This window comes from Trichechus manatus, unplaced genomic scaffold, assembly GCF_000243295.1.
Source record: "Trichechus manatus latirostris isolate Lorelei unplaced genomic scaffold, TriManLat1.0 scaffold00026, whole genome shotgun sequence".
In the NCBI taxonomy this organism is placed as follows: domain Eukaryota; kingdom Metazoa; phylum Chordata; class Mammalia; order Sirenia; family Trichechidae; genus Trichechus; species Trichechus manatus.
Genome location: NW_004443962.1, coordinates 13,710,166 through 13,727,381, shown reverse-complemented (window position 1 = coordinate 13,727,381; position 17,216 = coordinate 13,710,166). Strand labels below are relative to the sequence as shown.

General features: G+C 45.4%; 1 protein-coding gene across 1 annotated transcript in view; it reads left to right on the top strand.

The window, feature by feature from the left end:
- ARHGAP31 (Rho GTPase activating protein 31) overlaps positions 1–17,216 on the top strand; it is a 131,143-nt gene that overhangs the window by 100,285 nt on the left and 13,642 nt on the right. Inside the window, exons 7-10 of the mRNA XM_004373661.2 lie at positions 1,856–2,054; positions 4,230–4,354; positions 10,581–10,643; positions 12,719–13,294. Coding sequence (XP_004373718.1) covers positions 1,856–2,054; positions 4,230–4,354; positions 10,581–10,643; positions 12,719–13,294 — 963 coding nt within the window. The remainder of the gene's footprint in view (positions 1–1,855; positions 2,055–4,229; positions 4,355–10,580; positions 10,644–12,718; positions 13,295–17,216) is intronic.

Below are 17,216 nucleotides of genomic sequence, written 5' to 3'. Positions count from 1 at the left end.
GGCTACCACCAATGACCACCCTGACAGGGAACACAACAGAGAGTCCCTGATGGAGCAGAAGAAAGGTGGGGTGCAGAACTCGAATTCTAGTAAGAAGACCAGACTTAATGGTCTGACTGAGACTGGAGGAACCCTGGAAAGCATGGCTCCCGGACTTTCTATCAGCCCAGAATTAAAACAATTTCTGAGGCCAACTCTTCAGACAGGGATTGGACTGGACTGCGGGACATAGAGTGATACTCATGAGGAATGTGCCTCTTGGCTCAAGTAGATACAAGAGACTAAACGGGCAGCTTCTGTCCGGAGGTGAGATGAGAAGGCAGAGAGGGTTAGGTGCTGGTTGAATGGACACAGGGAATCGGGGGTAGAAAGGAGAAGTGTGCTGTCACAGTGTGAGGAGAGCAATAGGGTCACATAACAATGTGTGTGTAAATTTTTGTATGGGAGAGTAACTTGAAATGTAAACTTCATCTAAACTACAACAATAAAATAATAATAATTAAAATCATTATTATTATTTCTGTATTATTATGTTAGAGATGTTTTAGTATATCTGAAAGTGTTTCTTTAATGTTTTTATGCATGTAAAGGTACACTATATACTAAGACAAACATTTGACTAACTGACGTTAGATATGAACCATGCCTAACTGTTCCAACTTATGAAACAAATTCGACTTAAAGACAGACTTAGGAATGGAACTCGTCTATAGTCTGGAGACTGCCTGTATATTTAACTGCAGTCCTGCTGAACAACTGTTATGCTTCTCCTCCCAAGAAATGCCCCAGTATCATAGACTGTCTCCGTTTTCTCTGAGGCCCTTTGTCAGTGGCTTTATATCCCTCCATTCAGAAAGGGTCATGTTCTGCAAAGAGAGAAATAGTGCCATCATTGCTTTCTAAAAATAAAAGACTGATATAAAAAGGGATTTCTTGGTCCAGCTTTGTCCACATTATCCTAGAGCCTTCCTAAGTCACAGAAAACTGGCCAAGTCACCAAAGACTAAATACAGGCAAACTTAGATCCTTTCTTTTTTACTTCAGTCAGGGTTTCCCAACCTCAGCACTACTGACATTGGCAGGGGGCAGGGGGGCGTTGCCCTGTGCATTAGTAGCATCCCTGGCCTTTACCTACTAGATGCCTGTAGCACCTCCCTTACCAGTTGTGACAACCAAAAATGTGCCCAGATAGTGCCACATGTCCCCTGGGGAGGAGGATGCAAAACCGTTCCCAGTTGAATAGCACTGACTTGGAGAAGAGACAACTCTGGACATCACTGATCTGTGAGCATAACCTCTATTCCTAAAAAATTACCATAGAGTAAGAGAGGGTTGGCTTGACACACTGGAAGATGACTGGATAGTGAGTTTTAGGGGATGGTGTAGGCTGTAAAATGCCTTTTTACTACAGAGAAATAAGCCTGGGTGATCTAGGGGAAGCAAAGGCTCCAGCTGTGCCTTATCCTGGCTGAATGAGGCTACCTCTGGGGCTGGGCATACATTCTCATCTGGCCAAAGCACTGGGTAGAGTTTCTAGACCACTGCTTTTACTCTGGCTGACAGTAAGTGTTCAATAAATGTTTGTTGTACAAATGAATGGAGGGTCTGACTATGAAAAGTATAGGAAGTGGAGGTTACTTCCTGGAGCCCCTTTTGCCCTCTGGCTAGTCTGGCCAGGAGAGTTGTCAATTTCCTGTGCAGCCTTCAACCCAGGCCTAACCAGGCGCCAAGAGAAGCCAAGGGTGGCACTCAGCACCGTCAGGAGGTCAGGAAGGGAGGAGCCACAGACGGAGTCTGGCAGGGCCTGGTGTACAGATCTCCTCCCAGGACTGAGCTCTTCTCTCTTATTTTACAGAAAACCGGCCCATCATGAAAAGCCTGACCTTGCCAGCCCTCTCCCTGCCCATGAAGTTGGTGAGCCTGGAGGAAGCTCAGGCCCGGAGCCTGGCTACCAACCATCCTGCTCGGAAGGAAAGGCGGGAGAATAGCCTGCCTGAGATTGTCCCTCCTATGGGCACCCTCTTCCACACCGTCCTTGAGTTGCCAGACAGCAAGTGCGTGGCGTCCTTTCCAATTCCAGAAATGCTTGGGTGGAGGGGAACAGAAGAGGAGACGTATAGTCTCGGGGCCATGATGGCAGCATGGGTTGGGGAGTGTGGTCTGGGTTGGGAGTAAGGAAACATTCCAAAGAGATGGGAGTTGTCTCCACAACACTGTCATCAGCGATCGATGCCTTCACTCACTGTCCCCAAAGTTATCAAGACCCCTTATCTCCCACCAGAGATCTCTAGCACCACCATGGGGGTGACTGTGACAGAGGTCAGGAGTCATGACCAAAATCCCTTACTCCTTAGTTTAGACAAAACAGTCTTGAAGTTTTCAAAAGGAAGTTTACTAAAAAAAAAAACATGACCTCTACGCCCCCGCCCTCATGTGACATAATGAAAGGTGTAGAGATGAATCTCTTGACAGAGGACAAGCTGACAAATAGCACCACTCTAGGCTGAGAGCTGTGGGCAGGCAGTACTTGCGGGCACGCATTCCTGGCCTCCTTTCCTCCTTTCAAACCTGGCAGAGGCCTCCCTCCCCTCTAAAAACAAAGCCAACTTCGTTTTCACTTGTAGGATATTTTCTTTCCTCATTTCTCCCTCTTACTTCCTGCACTGCAACTCTGGTCTCCACCTGTCCCCCACTCGCACCCCCATATAAAAGAAGACAGCCATTGAAGCAGGAACCTTAATTCTAGGCAGACAGTAGGTGAAGGAGCTGAAAGGCAATCTGGAGAACGTTATCTCTGCTGTTTAATCACTGACAAGAATTATGAAAACAGGCACCTCTGACCTCTTGTCGGAGTCCTCCCCAAGATGGCGGGGCTGTTTGCTTTTGAGGAGGGCAGGAAGAGGGCTGCCCTGTTGCACAGCTGTGGGAGGTACCCGTCACACTGCATGCAATGGGAATGGTTCACCTGGAAGACACCTGGCGAGGATCCTCCATCTCCTGTATGCATGAGTCATGTACTCTCATGACTGAGTCCCACTGCTCTTCCCCCTAAATCCTTGGCAAATAAAACTTCTACCCAGGGATCAGGGAGAAGAGACTCTCAGAAGAACCACCAAGTACATTTTCTCTGTGCCTTCAACCGCACCAGGGTGTACCACAGCCAAAGGTAGGCCACTTGGTAAAATACACTCCAAGGCCCAGTGTGTGAAATAAACCAGGCCAGGTCCAAAAGAAATGACCCAGCACTGCAGATCTCTGATTGATCATAAAAATATGCTAGGCTTGAGACCTGGATGTTCTATGGAAGCTTCTTGAGCCCTGCAGAGAAAACGCCCTCTGTGGAACCCACAGGTTGCAGGGTTTCATCCTGGAACTTCATGAAGTCCCAAGGCTGGGCCAAGCCAGAGCAGAGCAAGGCCTCTGCGGTGATCCCTGGTGGTGCCAGGGTCTCCTGCACCCTCTCAGCTGGGCTTAACACCTAGTTCCCCGCCTCTTACTGAAGCTGTCTGCCTGTGATGCACCAGGGAAATGGAGGCAAAGCCAGACGCACTAACCTCTGCACTTCTCTGCAGTGGCTTTGATCATGCTCAGCAGATGACAACTCTCCCTATCCCCACCTGCCTCTCTTCGCCTCTCATGGGGCCCATCAAAAGTAGAAAAAAGTCAAACTTCTTTTCCAGATCTGCTTTCTCATCCAACACTTCTTCATTCCCTGAAAGACTTCACTAGCCCTTTCCTCACCTGTGGATGTCCCAGCAGGGTGGCCACAGTTCAGGGAGCAGAACAGGACTGTGGTCTATGGTCTTTAGTGGTTACTCCTGTAAAAAAATAAAATAAAAATAAATAGATAGATAATAGGCATCTTTGAAAACTCAGGACTCACGTGTTTACCAGAATTCCCTCCAAGGAAGTTGTGACCTTTGAGTCTCCCACCAATCCCTGGCTCTGTCTGCCCTGCCCCCACCACCCCTCACCTTCTCTAACAGCATGCCTCTGTCCCTTGCCTGGGAGAATATGGCCCTTGGTCTAATTTATGAAAGCCTAGCCTGTTATCTAGGGCATCCCAGACAGGGTGAAAGTCAGGTTCAACTTGGATTTTTGAGAAGAATTTCCTGAAACGTCAGAGCCTTTCATAACTAAGAGTATGATTAGAATATTCTTTCTCAATTTAAAAGTACCACTGAAATTACTAGTTACCAAACTAATCCCTAATGGCTTGGCTTCTTTAGAAGAAAGCTCTCCAGTAAATCAAAGAAGTGGAAGTCAATATTTAACCTGGGACGTTCTGGATCAGACTCCAAGTCAAAGCTGAGTAGAAATGGGAGTGTATTTGTGAGAGGACAGAGGCTCTCAGGTAAGAATTAATAACAGTTATATTTTATGATGGGTTTCTTCCCCGCCTCTCCACCCCAACTAGCTCTGCTTCCTAAGTCATTGGTTTGATCAAGTCAAACTCGGCCTTGAAAGAGAAACTTATAAATTAATTAGAGGGTTTTTTTTTTTTTTAAAATAATAATAATTTTAGACTTACAAAAAAGTGACAAAAGTAGTACACAGAGAACCCGTATACCCTTCACACAGCTTCTCCTAATGTTATCATCTTACATAACTGTAGTACAATTATCAAAGCTGGAAAATTAATATTGATATAATACTATTAACTAATTTATAGATCTTATTCATATCTCACCAATTGTCCACTAATGTCCTTTTCTGGTCCAGGATCCAGTTCAGAAACCCACATGACATTTAGTCATCATGTCTCCTTAATTTTCTCCAATCTAGACAGTTCCTCAATTTTTCTTTTTCTTTATGACCTTGACATTTTTGAAGAGTACTGACCAGTTATTTTGTAGAATATCCTCAGTTTGGGTTTGTCTGATATTTTCTCCTGATTAGAATGAGGATATGAATGTTTGCAGCAATACCACAGAAGTGATGTGCTCTTCCCAGGGCCTCATATCAGGAGGTACATGATGTCAATATTTTATTACTGATGATACTAATTTTGATCACTTGGTGAAAGTGGTGTCTACAGGTTTTGCCACTGTAAAGTTATTATTTTTTTCCTTTGCAATTAATAAATATCTCATGGGAGATATTTTGAGACCATGCAAATATTTTGTTTCTCATCACACTTTTGTCCATGTATACCCACTCCTCACTCATTGACACGTTTAGGTTCCAAAGACCAGGTCGTTATGCAAAAATTGGTGTTATGCCAAAATGGAGGATGACCACATCAGATCACAAAATGCAGGATGACTACATCATTACATAACTGCCAAATTATATCATTACATAACTGCCAAACCACTGAGAATCATGGCCCAGCCAAGCTGACACATAACCTTAACCAAAATAGCCAGCATTACTCTTCACCTTGCACCTTGGTGTTCGTTACTGCCAGACATACGTCATTAATGTGCAAAATAGTCAGACAGTAGATCTTTTACCATTGTCATGAATGCAAAATGTTGGATAACAAGATAGTCGATAAGTGGGGAGTAGGTGTATCTTAGCATACATTAGTGGTTCTTGCCTGCAACAGTTATTACTGTGGTGTTGGCCAAATGGTGATTTCCTATTTCCATTATTCATTCTCCATTTATTAATTGTAATTCTACTGTAAGGAAGAGCTGTCCCTTTCTCCCAGGGTCATGATTTTTAAATAGGGATGCTGTACTGTGGGACTTATTTCTGACTAATGAATAGAAATTGATGCAGGAAGGAATTGAGGGAACCACCATGTAATGGGGAATATAACCAATCCAGCAGGACATTGGGTTAGGAAAGAGAAGACCAAAGAAAATCTATATCAATGTTCTTTAGTGTCCTAGATTGAAAGTATGATAAAATGGAGGCAGTAGTTATAAAAAATGAGTTGTAAAAGGTAAATGTCCAAATGCAATGGGCAAGCCTTGATTGAATCTTGGTTTGAAAAAAAAAAAATATCTTCAAAATACAATTTTGGGAACAAATAGAGAATTTATGGATATAGACTGACTATTAGATGGTATTAAGGAATTGAAAATTTTCTCAGGGTGCTAGTGATTCCTAGGAGACACATGCTAAAGTTCAAGAGTGAAGGGTGAAAAGTTAAAATACTGAAACTCACTTTCAAATGGTTCAACATGATGTCAGTAGGTATACAGATATAGAAATAGATAAACAAAGCAAATGTATAGCAAAATGTTGACAATTGTTGATACTAGATGGTAGGTTTAGAAGTCTTCAACTTTTTTGAATATTTGAAATTTTCAACAATAAAGACTTTGGGGGACAAAAAGTTAATGCCTGTAGGAGAAATGAGAGATAATATTTTTAAATATTTTCCTTGAACCTGGTGATAATTGTATGCAAAGACTCAGAAAGCACAGATACTAGAAATATTCACATTTGCTTGTAGGAGTAATGAGGGATGCTACAGGGTATTGCAGTTACAATGATTTAGGCTGTAAATAATATCAAATCCAACTCAACTGGCCTATACAATGAGGGCATTTATTGGCTTCTGTAATTGGACATCCAGGTGTAGCACAGGCTTCAGGAGTGGTTTGACCCAGTACCTCTGTCGCCATTCTCAGTTTCCCTCAGCTGTACTCTCTCTGCAGTTTGAATCCACCAGCCGCTCGTTGAAAACTCTATGGGGCAGTTCTACTCTGTCCTGTAGGGTTGCTATGACTCAGAATTGACAGCAACGGGTTTGGTTTGGTTTTTTTTTTCTTCTGGTACCCTCTGTGTGGGCCACCTTCATCCCTAGACTGGCTCCCCTTGCTATGGCCGAATAGCCGTAATAGTGCTAGGCTTTACCTTTGAATTATCACCCTGTACACAGGGAGAAACAGCGTCATTTCTCATGGCTTGCGCCTAAGAACAGAAACCCTTCTTTCCCAAAAGGCCCCATCAAACTCTCCTCACATCTCAACAACCTGCACTGAGTCACATGGATCAATTCCGACGACTGAAAGAATGCCTTGGCTTAGGCCTGGGTTCCTGAACCAGTCACTGTGGCGTGAGGAATGGGATCCCCAGTCGGAAGCACCCAGGGAGCAGCAGGCTCTGAGAAGGGAGAAGAGAAATGGGTTCTGGGCAGGCATCTACCCAGATAGGGAAGAATATACTTCACAAAATGAAAGGACAGCCCCCGTGAAGAGGGCAGATTGCCCCAGGCAGGGCAGATTAGATACAAATCGGGAAGGAGGGGTCTCTAAGGAGAATCTGAGGGATCGAGTTCCTGGCAAGAAACTCCTGATCTAACTATAAGAGGTTTGCTTAAAGCACATCAGAGAGGGAATTCCAGTTACAGAATCAGTGATACCATGATGCAAGAGGTTCACCAAGTGGTGAAAATCAACAAAACAAATGAACAAAAATGAAATAAACGGTTTGCCTTGATCTTGACGTAGGAAGATTCCCACCCCCGTAGGGTTTTCAAAAGGAGGAAGTCCAAGGTGCCGGATCAAACCGTGGTGAACTCACAGGACACACAGGGCGTTCTGGGCCAGAGGTTCTCTGCACAGCCTCCCCTCAGGATCGCCCACAGGACGGCTCACCCCCACCCAGTGTTGCCTCAGGAGGTCTGAGTATCCGTAGTTTTTTAAAAGTGCCCCAGGTGATTCTGATATGCAGCCAGATTCTAAGGTCTTATGAACAAACTAGGAGCCCTGGTGGCACTGTGGTTAAAGCACTCGGCTGCTAGCGAAAAGGTCAGCAGTTCAAACCCACCTGTGGCTCCGTGGGAGAAAGATGGGGCAGTCTGCTTCTGTAAAAATTTACAGCCTTGGAAACCCTATGGGGCAGTTCTACCTTTAGGGTCACTATGAGTAGGAATCGATTCAACGGCAGTGGGTTTGGATTTCGGATGAACAAACTAATCAGATATAGATCGCCAAACCAATAGAAATTTGATAGGATGCAAGGGTGAAAACATAAAATCATCAGTGTCAATACAAGTGGTTTCCTGTGGCCTTGACTGTTTTCCAGGCAGCCATCTTTTGCCAGAAGAGTGTTGCTGGAACTCTGGAACTAAAGACCAGTGGGCCTTGTGGTCATAACGCTAGTGGAATCTGTAGGTGATGGTAGGCCTGGAACCCTGTAACACAATCCACCTAGGGCAAGGCAGAGCAGGCTCTGTAAGTGGGATCGCCATTTATCAAAGCATGCATATGAAAAAAGAGAATCAGTGAGTTAATGTGCTTACACAATTTTTTAAAATCCTTAAACAAACTCCATAAGTAAGGGTGTTTTACAAATTAATTCACCATAAATGGTATTGGGTTTCTTGTGGGAGGAGGAGGATGAAGGGGCATTTAGCCATATTTAGAAAATTGAACAGAGATAAGAAATAAAGCGTAAGAAAAATGGGACTCAGCTGAATGAAGATGTATAAACTTTGGAATCTCCCAGGGACTGGTATTTGAATTGATTCAGTTTAAACTTTTTTAATATTATCAAACAGAAGAGTTCCGGAAACTCTCCACAAGGAATTCTTCTGAGCAGAGACATTCCAAAGCCATAGGGATCAGTGAAGAGGGGGACTCAAGGACCCAGAGGCTAGCAAGAAGCTGGTGGATGCAGCTCTATGAGGCCAAGTCAAGGTCCCAGACAGAAAAATATAATCTAGACATAGTCATGGGCCAAGAGGCCCTGAGTTACTACCCAGGAAAGGGGCCGGGGAGCCCTTGGGGACTGTCCCCTGAAGCCATAGCCCTGCTGTGCTGCTGTGGTCATCCAGCCCACAAGGCGCTGCAGCGTCAGAAAGGGGGTCTGACACCAAAGGTGAACACCGATGTTCCCAAAGACAGAACTGCTGCCCAGCCTCCGTGACTCACTGGGTCACCTGGTCACTGCCCCTCAAGGCAGACATGTGAAAACCGGGGGAAGTTCATAAATGCAGTTCCCAGAAACACAAAGGCCAAAAGCTGTGTCAGAATGCGTGGATGAATAAAGGGATGCCAGCCAGGTTGTTCTAGGATAATAAATCAGTTTGTAAACTTGTGAAAATAGCAGACCTTCAAAGGATAAGAACTCTGCGTTAGTGGAAGGAAGGAGGTTTGCAGGCAGTCTCTGCCACCTCCACAAGTTTGAGTGAAGAGGCTGTGTCCTCCCACCACAAATCCCTGGTCAGGCACAAGCCCAAAGCTGGGAGGCCAGGGTGCTAATTCAGAGCCTCCCAGAAGGAACAGGGTTTGAGGCAAGGAGGAAAAAAGGGAGTTCACCTACAAACTGAAAAACTGGCAGTTCAAACCCACCTAGAGGTACCTCAGAAGAAAGGCCTGGCAATCTGCTTCTGAAAGATAACAGCCATTGAAAACCCTATGGAGCCCAGTCCTACTCTGATACACATGGGATTGCCACGAGTCAGAGTTGACTTGACAACAGCTGGTCTGGATTTTTAAAAGAGGGATAAAACAGCTGTGAGTTACTGTCCACTTTGGGTTAGGGCGGACCCTGCCTGCTTCTTGTAGAACCATAGCCTCTGTTCCCCTTTGTTGCTGAGCCCTTGCTGATCCTGAATAACAACAACAACGATACACAATAGTTACTTTTTACTGAGCACTTACTCTATTCCAGGCTGGTACAACCTAGTCACTTTATATACCTCACTCTTTTAACTCTCACAGCAGCCCTATTTTTTCCTTACATGCACATGAGAAAACAGAAGCTTATTGAGATTAAGCTGCTCATCTGAGGTCACACAGCCCCAGGTGGCAGAGTTGGAATTCAAACCCAGATCTGTCTGAATCCAGAGTGGCCTTAAAGGCTACTAGGCCTGGGCTCCTCGTCAGCCTCCAGACTGCCCTCTTCCCGCTCCTGGCAAGCTTGACCCAGGAGGAACCACCTTCCAGCCACTTCAGCCACCTGACGAGAAATGCTATCCATGAAAGTATTTAACACCATGCCTGGGATAACACATTTTCACTTATTCAAACCTCACACCCTTCCAAAAACCTCCTAAGCTACAAATATGCATAGCATACAGCAGGCACGTGGCAGGTGCTCAGTGAAGGGTTGGCTGGGATCTGCTCCAGGGTGAGGCCGATGGGTGAGATCATTGGGGGAGCAACCCGTCTGCAGATTTTAAGGAGCAGAGCTGCACCTGCAGAGAAAGGCAGCCCCGCTTCCCTGGGCCCTCTCACCTATTGTAACAAATTCCTGGGGGCTGAGAGGTGTGGCCCTCAGCCAAGAATCCTGCTGTCTACCCTGACAGAGGGTCTGCCTGGAGCCCCACGGATGCCCCGCATAGAGTCATTGTGGAATGCTTTTTGTCCAGTAAAACTGCGCTCAGGACTCTGCGTTGGCCTACAGCCATTTGACAAAACTGCTATTTACCTTTATCTGTAAAATGTTAATAAAACGTTGATCTACAAATGCTCTGTTTTTATAAGGATAGTCCCATTAAGAATATAGGAACATCTAGAATGGGGTGGGAAAATGTTTTCCAAGGGGACAAATTATAAATATTTAAAAAACTTCCCTAAAAAAGATTTCTCATGCATACTTACAGCCTGACCTCGTATTCTGAATACTTCCTCTTCATACGCACTCAGCAGTGATGGTTTTTCTTTTGCCTTTAGTGGAGAAGGCTACTATTCGACCAGCGAAAAGCATGGACTCGCTGTGCTCAGTGCCCGTGGAAGGTGAGATTTTACAGATAGTTTCTGAACTGGCTGGGGGATGGAAGCTCGTACACAGACTTGCCTTTCTAAGCTGCTGTGCCTGCTCATCCCTAGTCACAATCATGTACAATCAACCAGTCCCAAATCCCTCCCTATCCCTTTCTGAACTCAAGGGGTTCACGGGGCCCTTGCATAACCCCTTTGCTCTACCTCAGGGATAGTCCTAAAAGAGGTTTCCTCTCAGCTGGCCATAACTGGAGAACAGGTATACTTTGCATTCAAACCTGACCCAGGTAAAGGGTCAACACCTGAAAACTAGGGCAGACGAGCCTTCCTCTTCGGGCATAAAGGAAGAACCAAAGCGTTGGTTTATACCTCATGGTTTTGTGTCTGTGCCTAGATGCTTATGTGAAATGAATTTGGATGTTTCCATAGGCATTAGCTTCATAATGCTTGTCAAGTCATGATTTGGGTTGGTAGATTCATTCATTCATTCATCAGTAAACACAGATTCAGCACCAGCTGTGCGGCAGGTAATTTGCAAGTGCCGACTATGACATCGTTTGCTGGAGTAAAATGTATGTACAGTTGCATGCGAGGTGACACCGATCACCAAAACGGCACCCCACTACACTGTGTTCTCACAGGTCTAGCCTTAAGAGATGACTTGCCTGTACCTGTCACTTCTATTTTTGTTAAGCAACCAACAAGTACCATTACAAGCTATAAGGCAAAGGCCTTCCCTGACAGACTCTTGAAACTCGCCCACAGTTATTCCACCACTTTCCAACCCCTGTAATACAGGACATTTTTCTCTTTAATAAATGAAGCAGCCTGAAATAATACAGAAAATCTTTAAAGCAACTTAAATAAATAATTACAAATTTGTAAAATAATCAGTGAAGTCTTTTTTTAAGCTGATCTGATACTTTTAGCATTTTTATCCATTTGCTTGGGTTTCAAAACTCCTTGCCCAGATTTTCAAGATTTGATACTTCAACACCTAGCTCACCATTTCTGTGGGTGTTGGGCAGGTCATCTAATCCCTCGGAGCCTCAGTTTCTTCATGCGTTAAAGGAGATCATTACACTTACTTATAGGGTGGGTGTAAGAGTTAAACCTAATGCTACATAAAACGCCCAGCGTAATACTTAGTACTCCTCTTACTACTTAGTGGAAAATTATTTTCCAGATTCCTGGCAACTCACTTGTCTTCTCCCAGCTTCTTTATTTCCCAGAAGACTTTTTCTTCTTTGCCCTCACTTCTAAGTCAGCTGAGAGTGCCTCCTCACAGCAAGGCTGTCTAACATGTAGTTAATTCCCACTTCCGGTCTCTCATCCTCTGAATCAACAGCCTGGAAAGGGGGAAAGGTCTAGCTGAGAATGGCATTTGTGTCCTCGCTGAGAAATCAAACCCCTATCTGGGTCCATCTGTCAGAAAAGACTTAAAACAAGATTCTGATGTTTTGCCTCCCCACCGCGCCTGCCCCCCAATCAGTTCGAGCAAACATCAAAATCTCTCGTCTGTCTCTCTACTATTTTATGATCTACATTTAGTGCTTGGCAAATGACAAGCTCTGCTGAGCAATCCTAGCAGCAATTTCTTTAGGAAACTGCTCTACCAGCAAAGTTTAAAGCTGGTCCCATCTGGTACAACAGCAAACGGTCCTGTCACGGCACCATGCCCATGAGAAAACGCTTCGTCTCTTGTCAGCTGAATGTTATGTATCTGCCTTTACTAGAATGACTGTCCCCTTGTTAACAGAGTCTCTGGGTGATGCAAATTGTTAAATGCTCGGCCACCAGCCGAAAGGTTGGCGGTTCAAACCAACCCAGAAGCTCCTCAGAAGACAGGCCTGGCAATCTGCTTCCGGAAGGACCCAGCCTTCAAAACCCTAAGGAGCACTTCTGCTCTGCACACGGGGGCCGCCATGAGTGGTAGTGGATGTTAACTTAAAACAGCAGCAGCGATGGCAGTACCCTCGTTAGATCGCTACGCCTTCCCAGTAGTCAAACGCCGCGTGCCTGCCCTTATGAGGCTGTGCAGCTGTGTGTGCGCCCAGGCTGCTGACTGTGTCCTTGTTCTTCCTCACTAGGGAAAGAAACCAAAGGAACTTTCAATCGAACAGTTACCACCGGTGGATTTTTCATTCCGGCGACGAAAATGCACTCGACCAGCACTGGCAGCTCATGTGATCTCAGCAAGCAGGAGGGCGAGTGGGGCCAGGAGGGGATGCCAGCCAGGGCTGAGGGGGGCTTTGATGTGAGCGGCGACCGGAGCCCCCTGCAGGGCGCTCAGGCCCGGCCCCCGCCCGAGCAGCTGAAGGTGTTCCGGCCCATGGAGGACCCCGAGAGCGAGCAGACAGCCCCGAAGATGCTGGGGATGTTCTACACCTCCAGCGACGGCCCCAGCAAATCCGTCTTCACCAGCAGCCTCTTCCAGATGGAGCCCTCGCCCCGCCACCAGCGCAAGGCCTTGAACATCTCCGAGCCCTTTGCGGTGTCCGTGCCGCTCCGCGTGTCAGCTGTCATCAGCACCAACAGCACCCCGTGCAGAACACCCCCCAAGGAGCTGCAGTCTCTTTCCAGCCTGGAAGAGTTTTCTTTCCAGGGGTCAGAGAGTGGAGGTTGGCCTGAAGAGGAGAAGCTGCTGGGAGCTGAGGCTTCTACAGGTAAAGTGGGGAAGGAGGGTCTGTCTCCATTGCAGAGATGAAAACCAGACCTCAACGTGTTTAAACAGAGTTTGCAAGGCAGTGTAGTGAAGTGGTTAGGCTGTGGGCTCTGGAACCAGATTGCCTGGGTACAAATCCAGGATTAGCCATTTTGCTGTATGATCTTCTGCCAGTTAACAGGATGATTCTGTGCCTCAGTTTTTTAATCTGTAAATGTAAATTAGGATGTTAATCGTGTTAAATTAGTGAATACGTGTAAAGCTCTCAGAACAGTGTCTAATGCATAGTAAGGGCTCAATAAATGTTATCTATCATTATATTAGTCACTCGTCTAGGGAGAAGGTAGCAGGGCTACCAAGCTGGTATTGTAGACTCAACTCTTCCAGACTCAGTCTCTCTCCGTTCATTCATCCCTGGTTGCTGCTGCATATCTGCAGGCAACACCGCTGACCACAGCGTTAGCCTAGCAAACCCAGCAGTGAGAAAGAGCATCTTCCTCCCAGTTCCCTTACGGCAGATGCAAGGAGGACTCTGATTGGGCCTGCTTCGGTCACATGCCCAACCTTGGACCAATCTATGTTGCCGAACTAGTAGGGTACTAAGATTGGCCCGGCTTAAATCTCTGGACCATCTCCAGAGTTAGGAGGAGCCACGTGGAATGCAAGGAAGGGGAACCCCAAGGAAAGGATGGCTGACAGGTAAAGTAACAAATGCTTATTGTGATTTCAATATATTTTTCAGTTAATATTAACTAAGTAGCACGTATTATGTTGTCAGTCTCGGTCTTAAGTGTTCTATATGTCTTATCTCATTTCTCCTCACAACAAACCATGAAGTGTAGGTAGTTAGTATTATCCTCATTTGCTTAGAGAGGAGTAAGTAACCTGGCCAATGACTCATAGGAAGGAAGTGGGAAAAACCAGGATTTGAATCTAGACTTAAAACAAGATTCTGATGTTTTGCCTCCCCACCGCCCCTGCCCCCCAATCAGATCGAGCAAACATCACCATGCTCCCTCACAGGTTTGCTATGGGCAAGACCCTCCAGTGAGGGCTGTGGGATTACAGAGATTGTTAAGACATGATCCCTTCCCCCAACGAGCTCAATAAATGAACTGAAATACAGCACAGAGTCAGCCTGTGGAAGTAGTGTAACAGGCTCCTGGGGCTTTTTGAAATGAGAGATTTAGTTGCCTGAAGGATCACGAAAGGGGCATTCAAAAAGGACTGCAAGAGTGTCAGTGAGAGGCAGTCCTCAGGAGGATTCCAGGAAGACCTCTCAGAAGAGGTGATGTTTGTGCTGGGCCTTGATAAATGAGTATGATTTCTCCATGCAGAGAAGATGGGAGAAGGGCATTCTGGGCTGAGAGGCAGCAGAATATTGTGGAAAGTGTGTATGTTCTGGACCCCAAACGACTTGATTCAGATCCGGACAGTGTGCAGGTGGGCAGCTGACTGATATCTCTGACTCCATTTCTTATCTGCAGAGCAGGGGTGGCTCCTATCTCCAGGGCTATGGTGAGAACTGAATGGGACGATGTCCACAGAATGCCTACCCAGGGTCTGGCTCAGAGCAGATGTTCGATACACATTAGGCCTTTTCTCTTCCCCTTTCCTGCAGGGTCACAAGATGAGCAAAAACTCAGAGGCACCAAGTAATGCCTTGTTTGGAGAATGGCCCATGGGCTGATGTGAGTGGAGTAGGATGACGGATAGGGGAGGAAGTGGGGGAAAAAAAAAGTTTCAAAGGCTTTTGTGAGATTGGCTATCCTTTCCAAAAGAGAGGTTCCCTGGGTCCAAGGGATCTTTGGGAGATAGTCTGTTATCTTTTTTCCTTTTCTCTGTAATTAAGAATGTTGTTGTGTGGCGTGGAGTTGATTCCGACACATAGCAACCCTACAGGACAGAGTAGAACTGCCCCATAGGGTTTCTAAGGCTGTAATCTTTAATGAAAGCAGATTGCTGCATCTTTCTCTCACAGAGCGACTGGTGGGTTTGAATTGCCAACCTTTCCATTAGCAGCTGAGCACTTAACCACTGCATCACCCAGTCTGTATTAAATTGGCCTGGGGAAAACACCAGTGGAGATTCCAGCCTACCTCTCTGGCTGTGACGAGTGGGGCAGTTGGGCAGCTGAGGATCCTAGATCTAGGACCAAGGGCTGAAGGAAGATGCCAAAAGGTTCAGGAACAACAGGTCTCCTCACCCTTCTCTCTGATGGGGTTAACTTAAGGTTTTTTATTTCCTTTCGTAATTATTTCAAATGGAGAATTTGACCTTCCTTAATATAGTATTTTATTTTTCTATCTTTTATGCAGTAGCGGTGAGTAAAAGAAAAAGCATTAAAGGCAATTTTCCAAGTTACCTAATTAGGATTTTTAGTCACTCTGGCCAAACCAATTCCTCCTCTTTTGGCCAATCTAGGTGAAATTCCAATGCGACCCAAAGGGTAAGATATATCAAGTAAGTATTACACTTTAACTAAAGTGCTGACAATTAGATCATTGATTGCTCCAAGTGAAAAAAATGAAAGGCTCAATCAATGTAATAAAAATAATTGACTACCTGGTTTTTACCTGATTGTAGTGAATATTCTACTAAACTCAGTCGTGGGGGGAAGGGGTGGAGGAGGAAAGGCCACAAACCTGATCCTTTTGAAAGTGAAGGAAGAGTTTATGTGCTGATTTAAATGCTACCAGTAACACTTTCTGTGTCTTCTTTTAGAAATGCTTCTTAAAGGAAGATCAGAGTTAACCATATAGCTTTAAGGAAACCTGAGAAGTGAAAGTCCAGAATTACCCTAAGGAAATATTAGGAGTTACCTCACTGTTTTACTAAAGAATTTACAATAGAATTCTTCTAAATAGATACATTTTAGTGCATCTGAAATATGGTTCTACCTACAAAACTTTGTTTTGCTCCAACCAAATTTTTATCTTGTTTTATTAGGAGCAAGCCTATTTCAAAAACCCATGGTTCTATTAGTTAAAGTACAGGCTAAGCTGCTGTAACAAAGAGAACCAAAAACATGGTGGCTCAAACGAGGTAAAAGTTTATTTTTATCTTATATAACAGTCCAGAGGTAGGTGGCTCTGCTCCAGGAGATCATCCAGGGTCCCAGGTTCCTTCGGCCATGCCCAAGGGTGTTGTCCTTGTCTGTGTGGTCTGCGTTGGCTCAACACCACCACATGCACGTTCCTCCTATGGGAAGGGGATAAGAAGAGGAAGCCAAGCAGCTTCCATTTAAGGATGTAGCCCAGAAGTTGCACATATCACTTTCACTTCCATCGCATCTGCCAGAACTCATTCATATGGCCACATCCACCTTCAAGGGAGGCTGAGAAATGTTGTTGCTAGCTGGACACACTTGGGGGGTGGAATAGATTCTATCTAAATAAAGACAAAGAAAATGGCTATTGGGGGGCAATTGGCACCTACTTGGTGCATAACATGTCCTGTGCTGGGAACCTGACTGTGCACTTCCCTTTAGTGCTCTAGAGCTTCTTCTGTAGCTTAGAAGTAGCCGGCAAATCTGTCAATCAACAAAACTTTATTGGACTGATAGGCCCTTACCAGGTAATTTCTAGGAACAGATACTGCCTGTATCCTGAGGAACTTACTTGGGGATGGAAGCCACATCACCGTGAAGAGATAATGGTAACCTGATGACTTGGCAGCGCGAAGGTAGTAACATTAAGTGCTGCAGGAGATTGGAAGGAGAGATTGTTCTGGGAAGGTGCCAAAGAGCCAGTGTTACTAGGTTTAGATCTCCAAGGATGGATTTGATTTGAATCACAGGAAGGACCAGAGTAAAGGACTCAAAGCCAGGTGTAAGACCAGTCAGAGGGCAGCTTTTCTGCTCAGTGTCATGTAGAGGGTGAGGGTGGCAGGAGAGAAGGGTGAGATGTGGCTGGGCCAGAGTA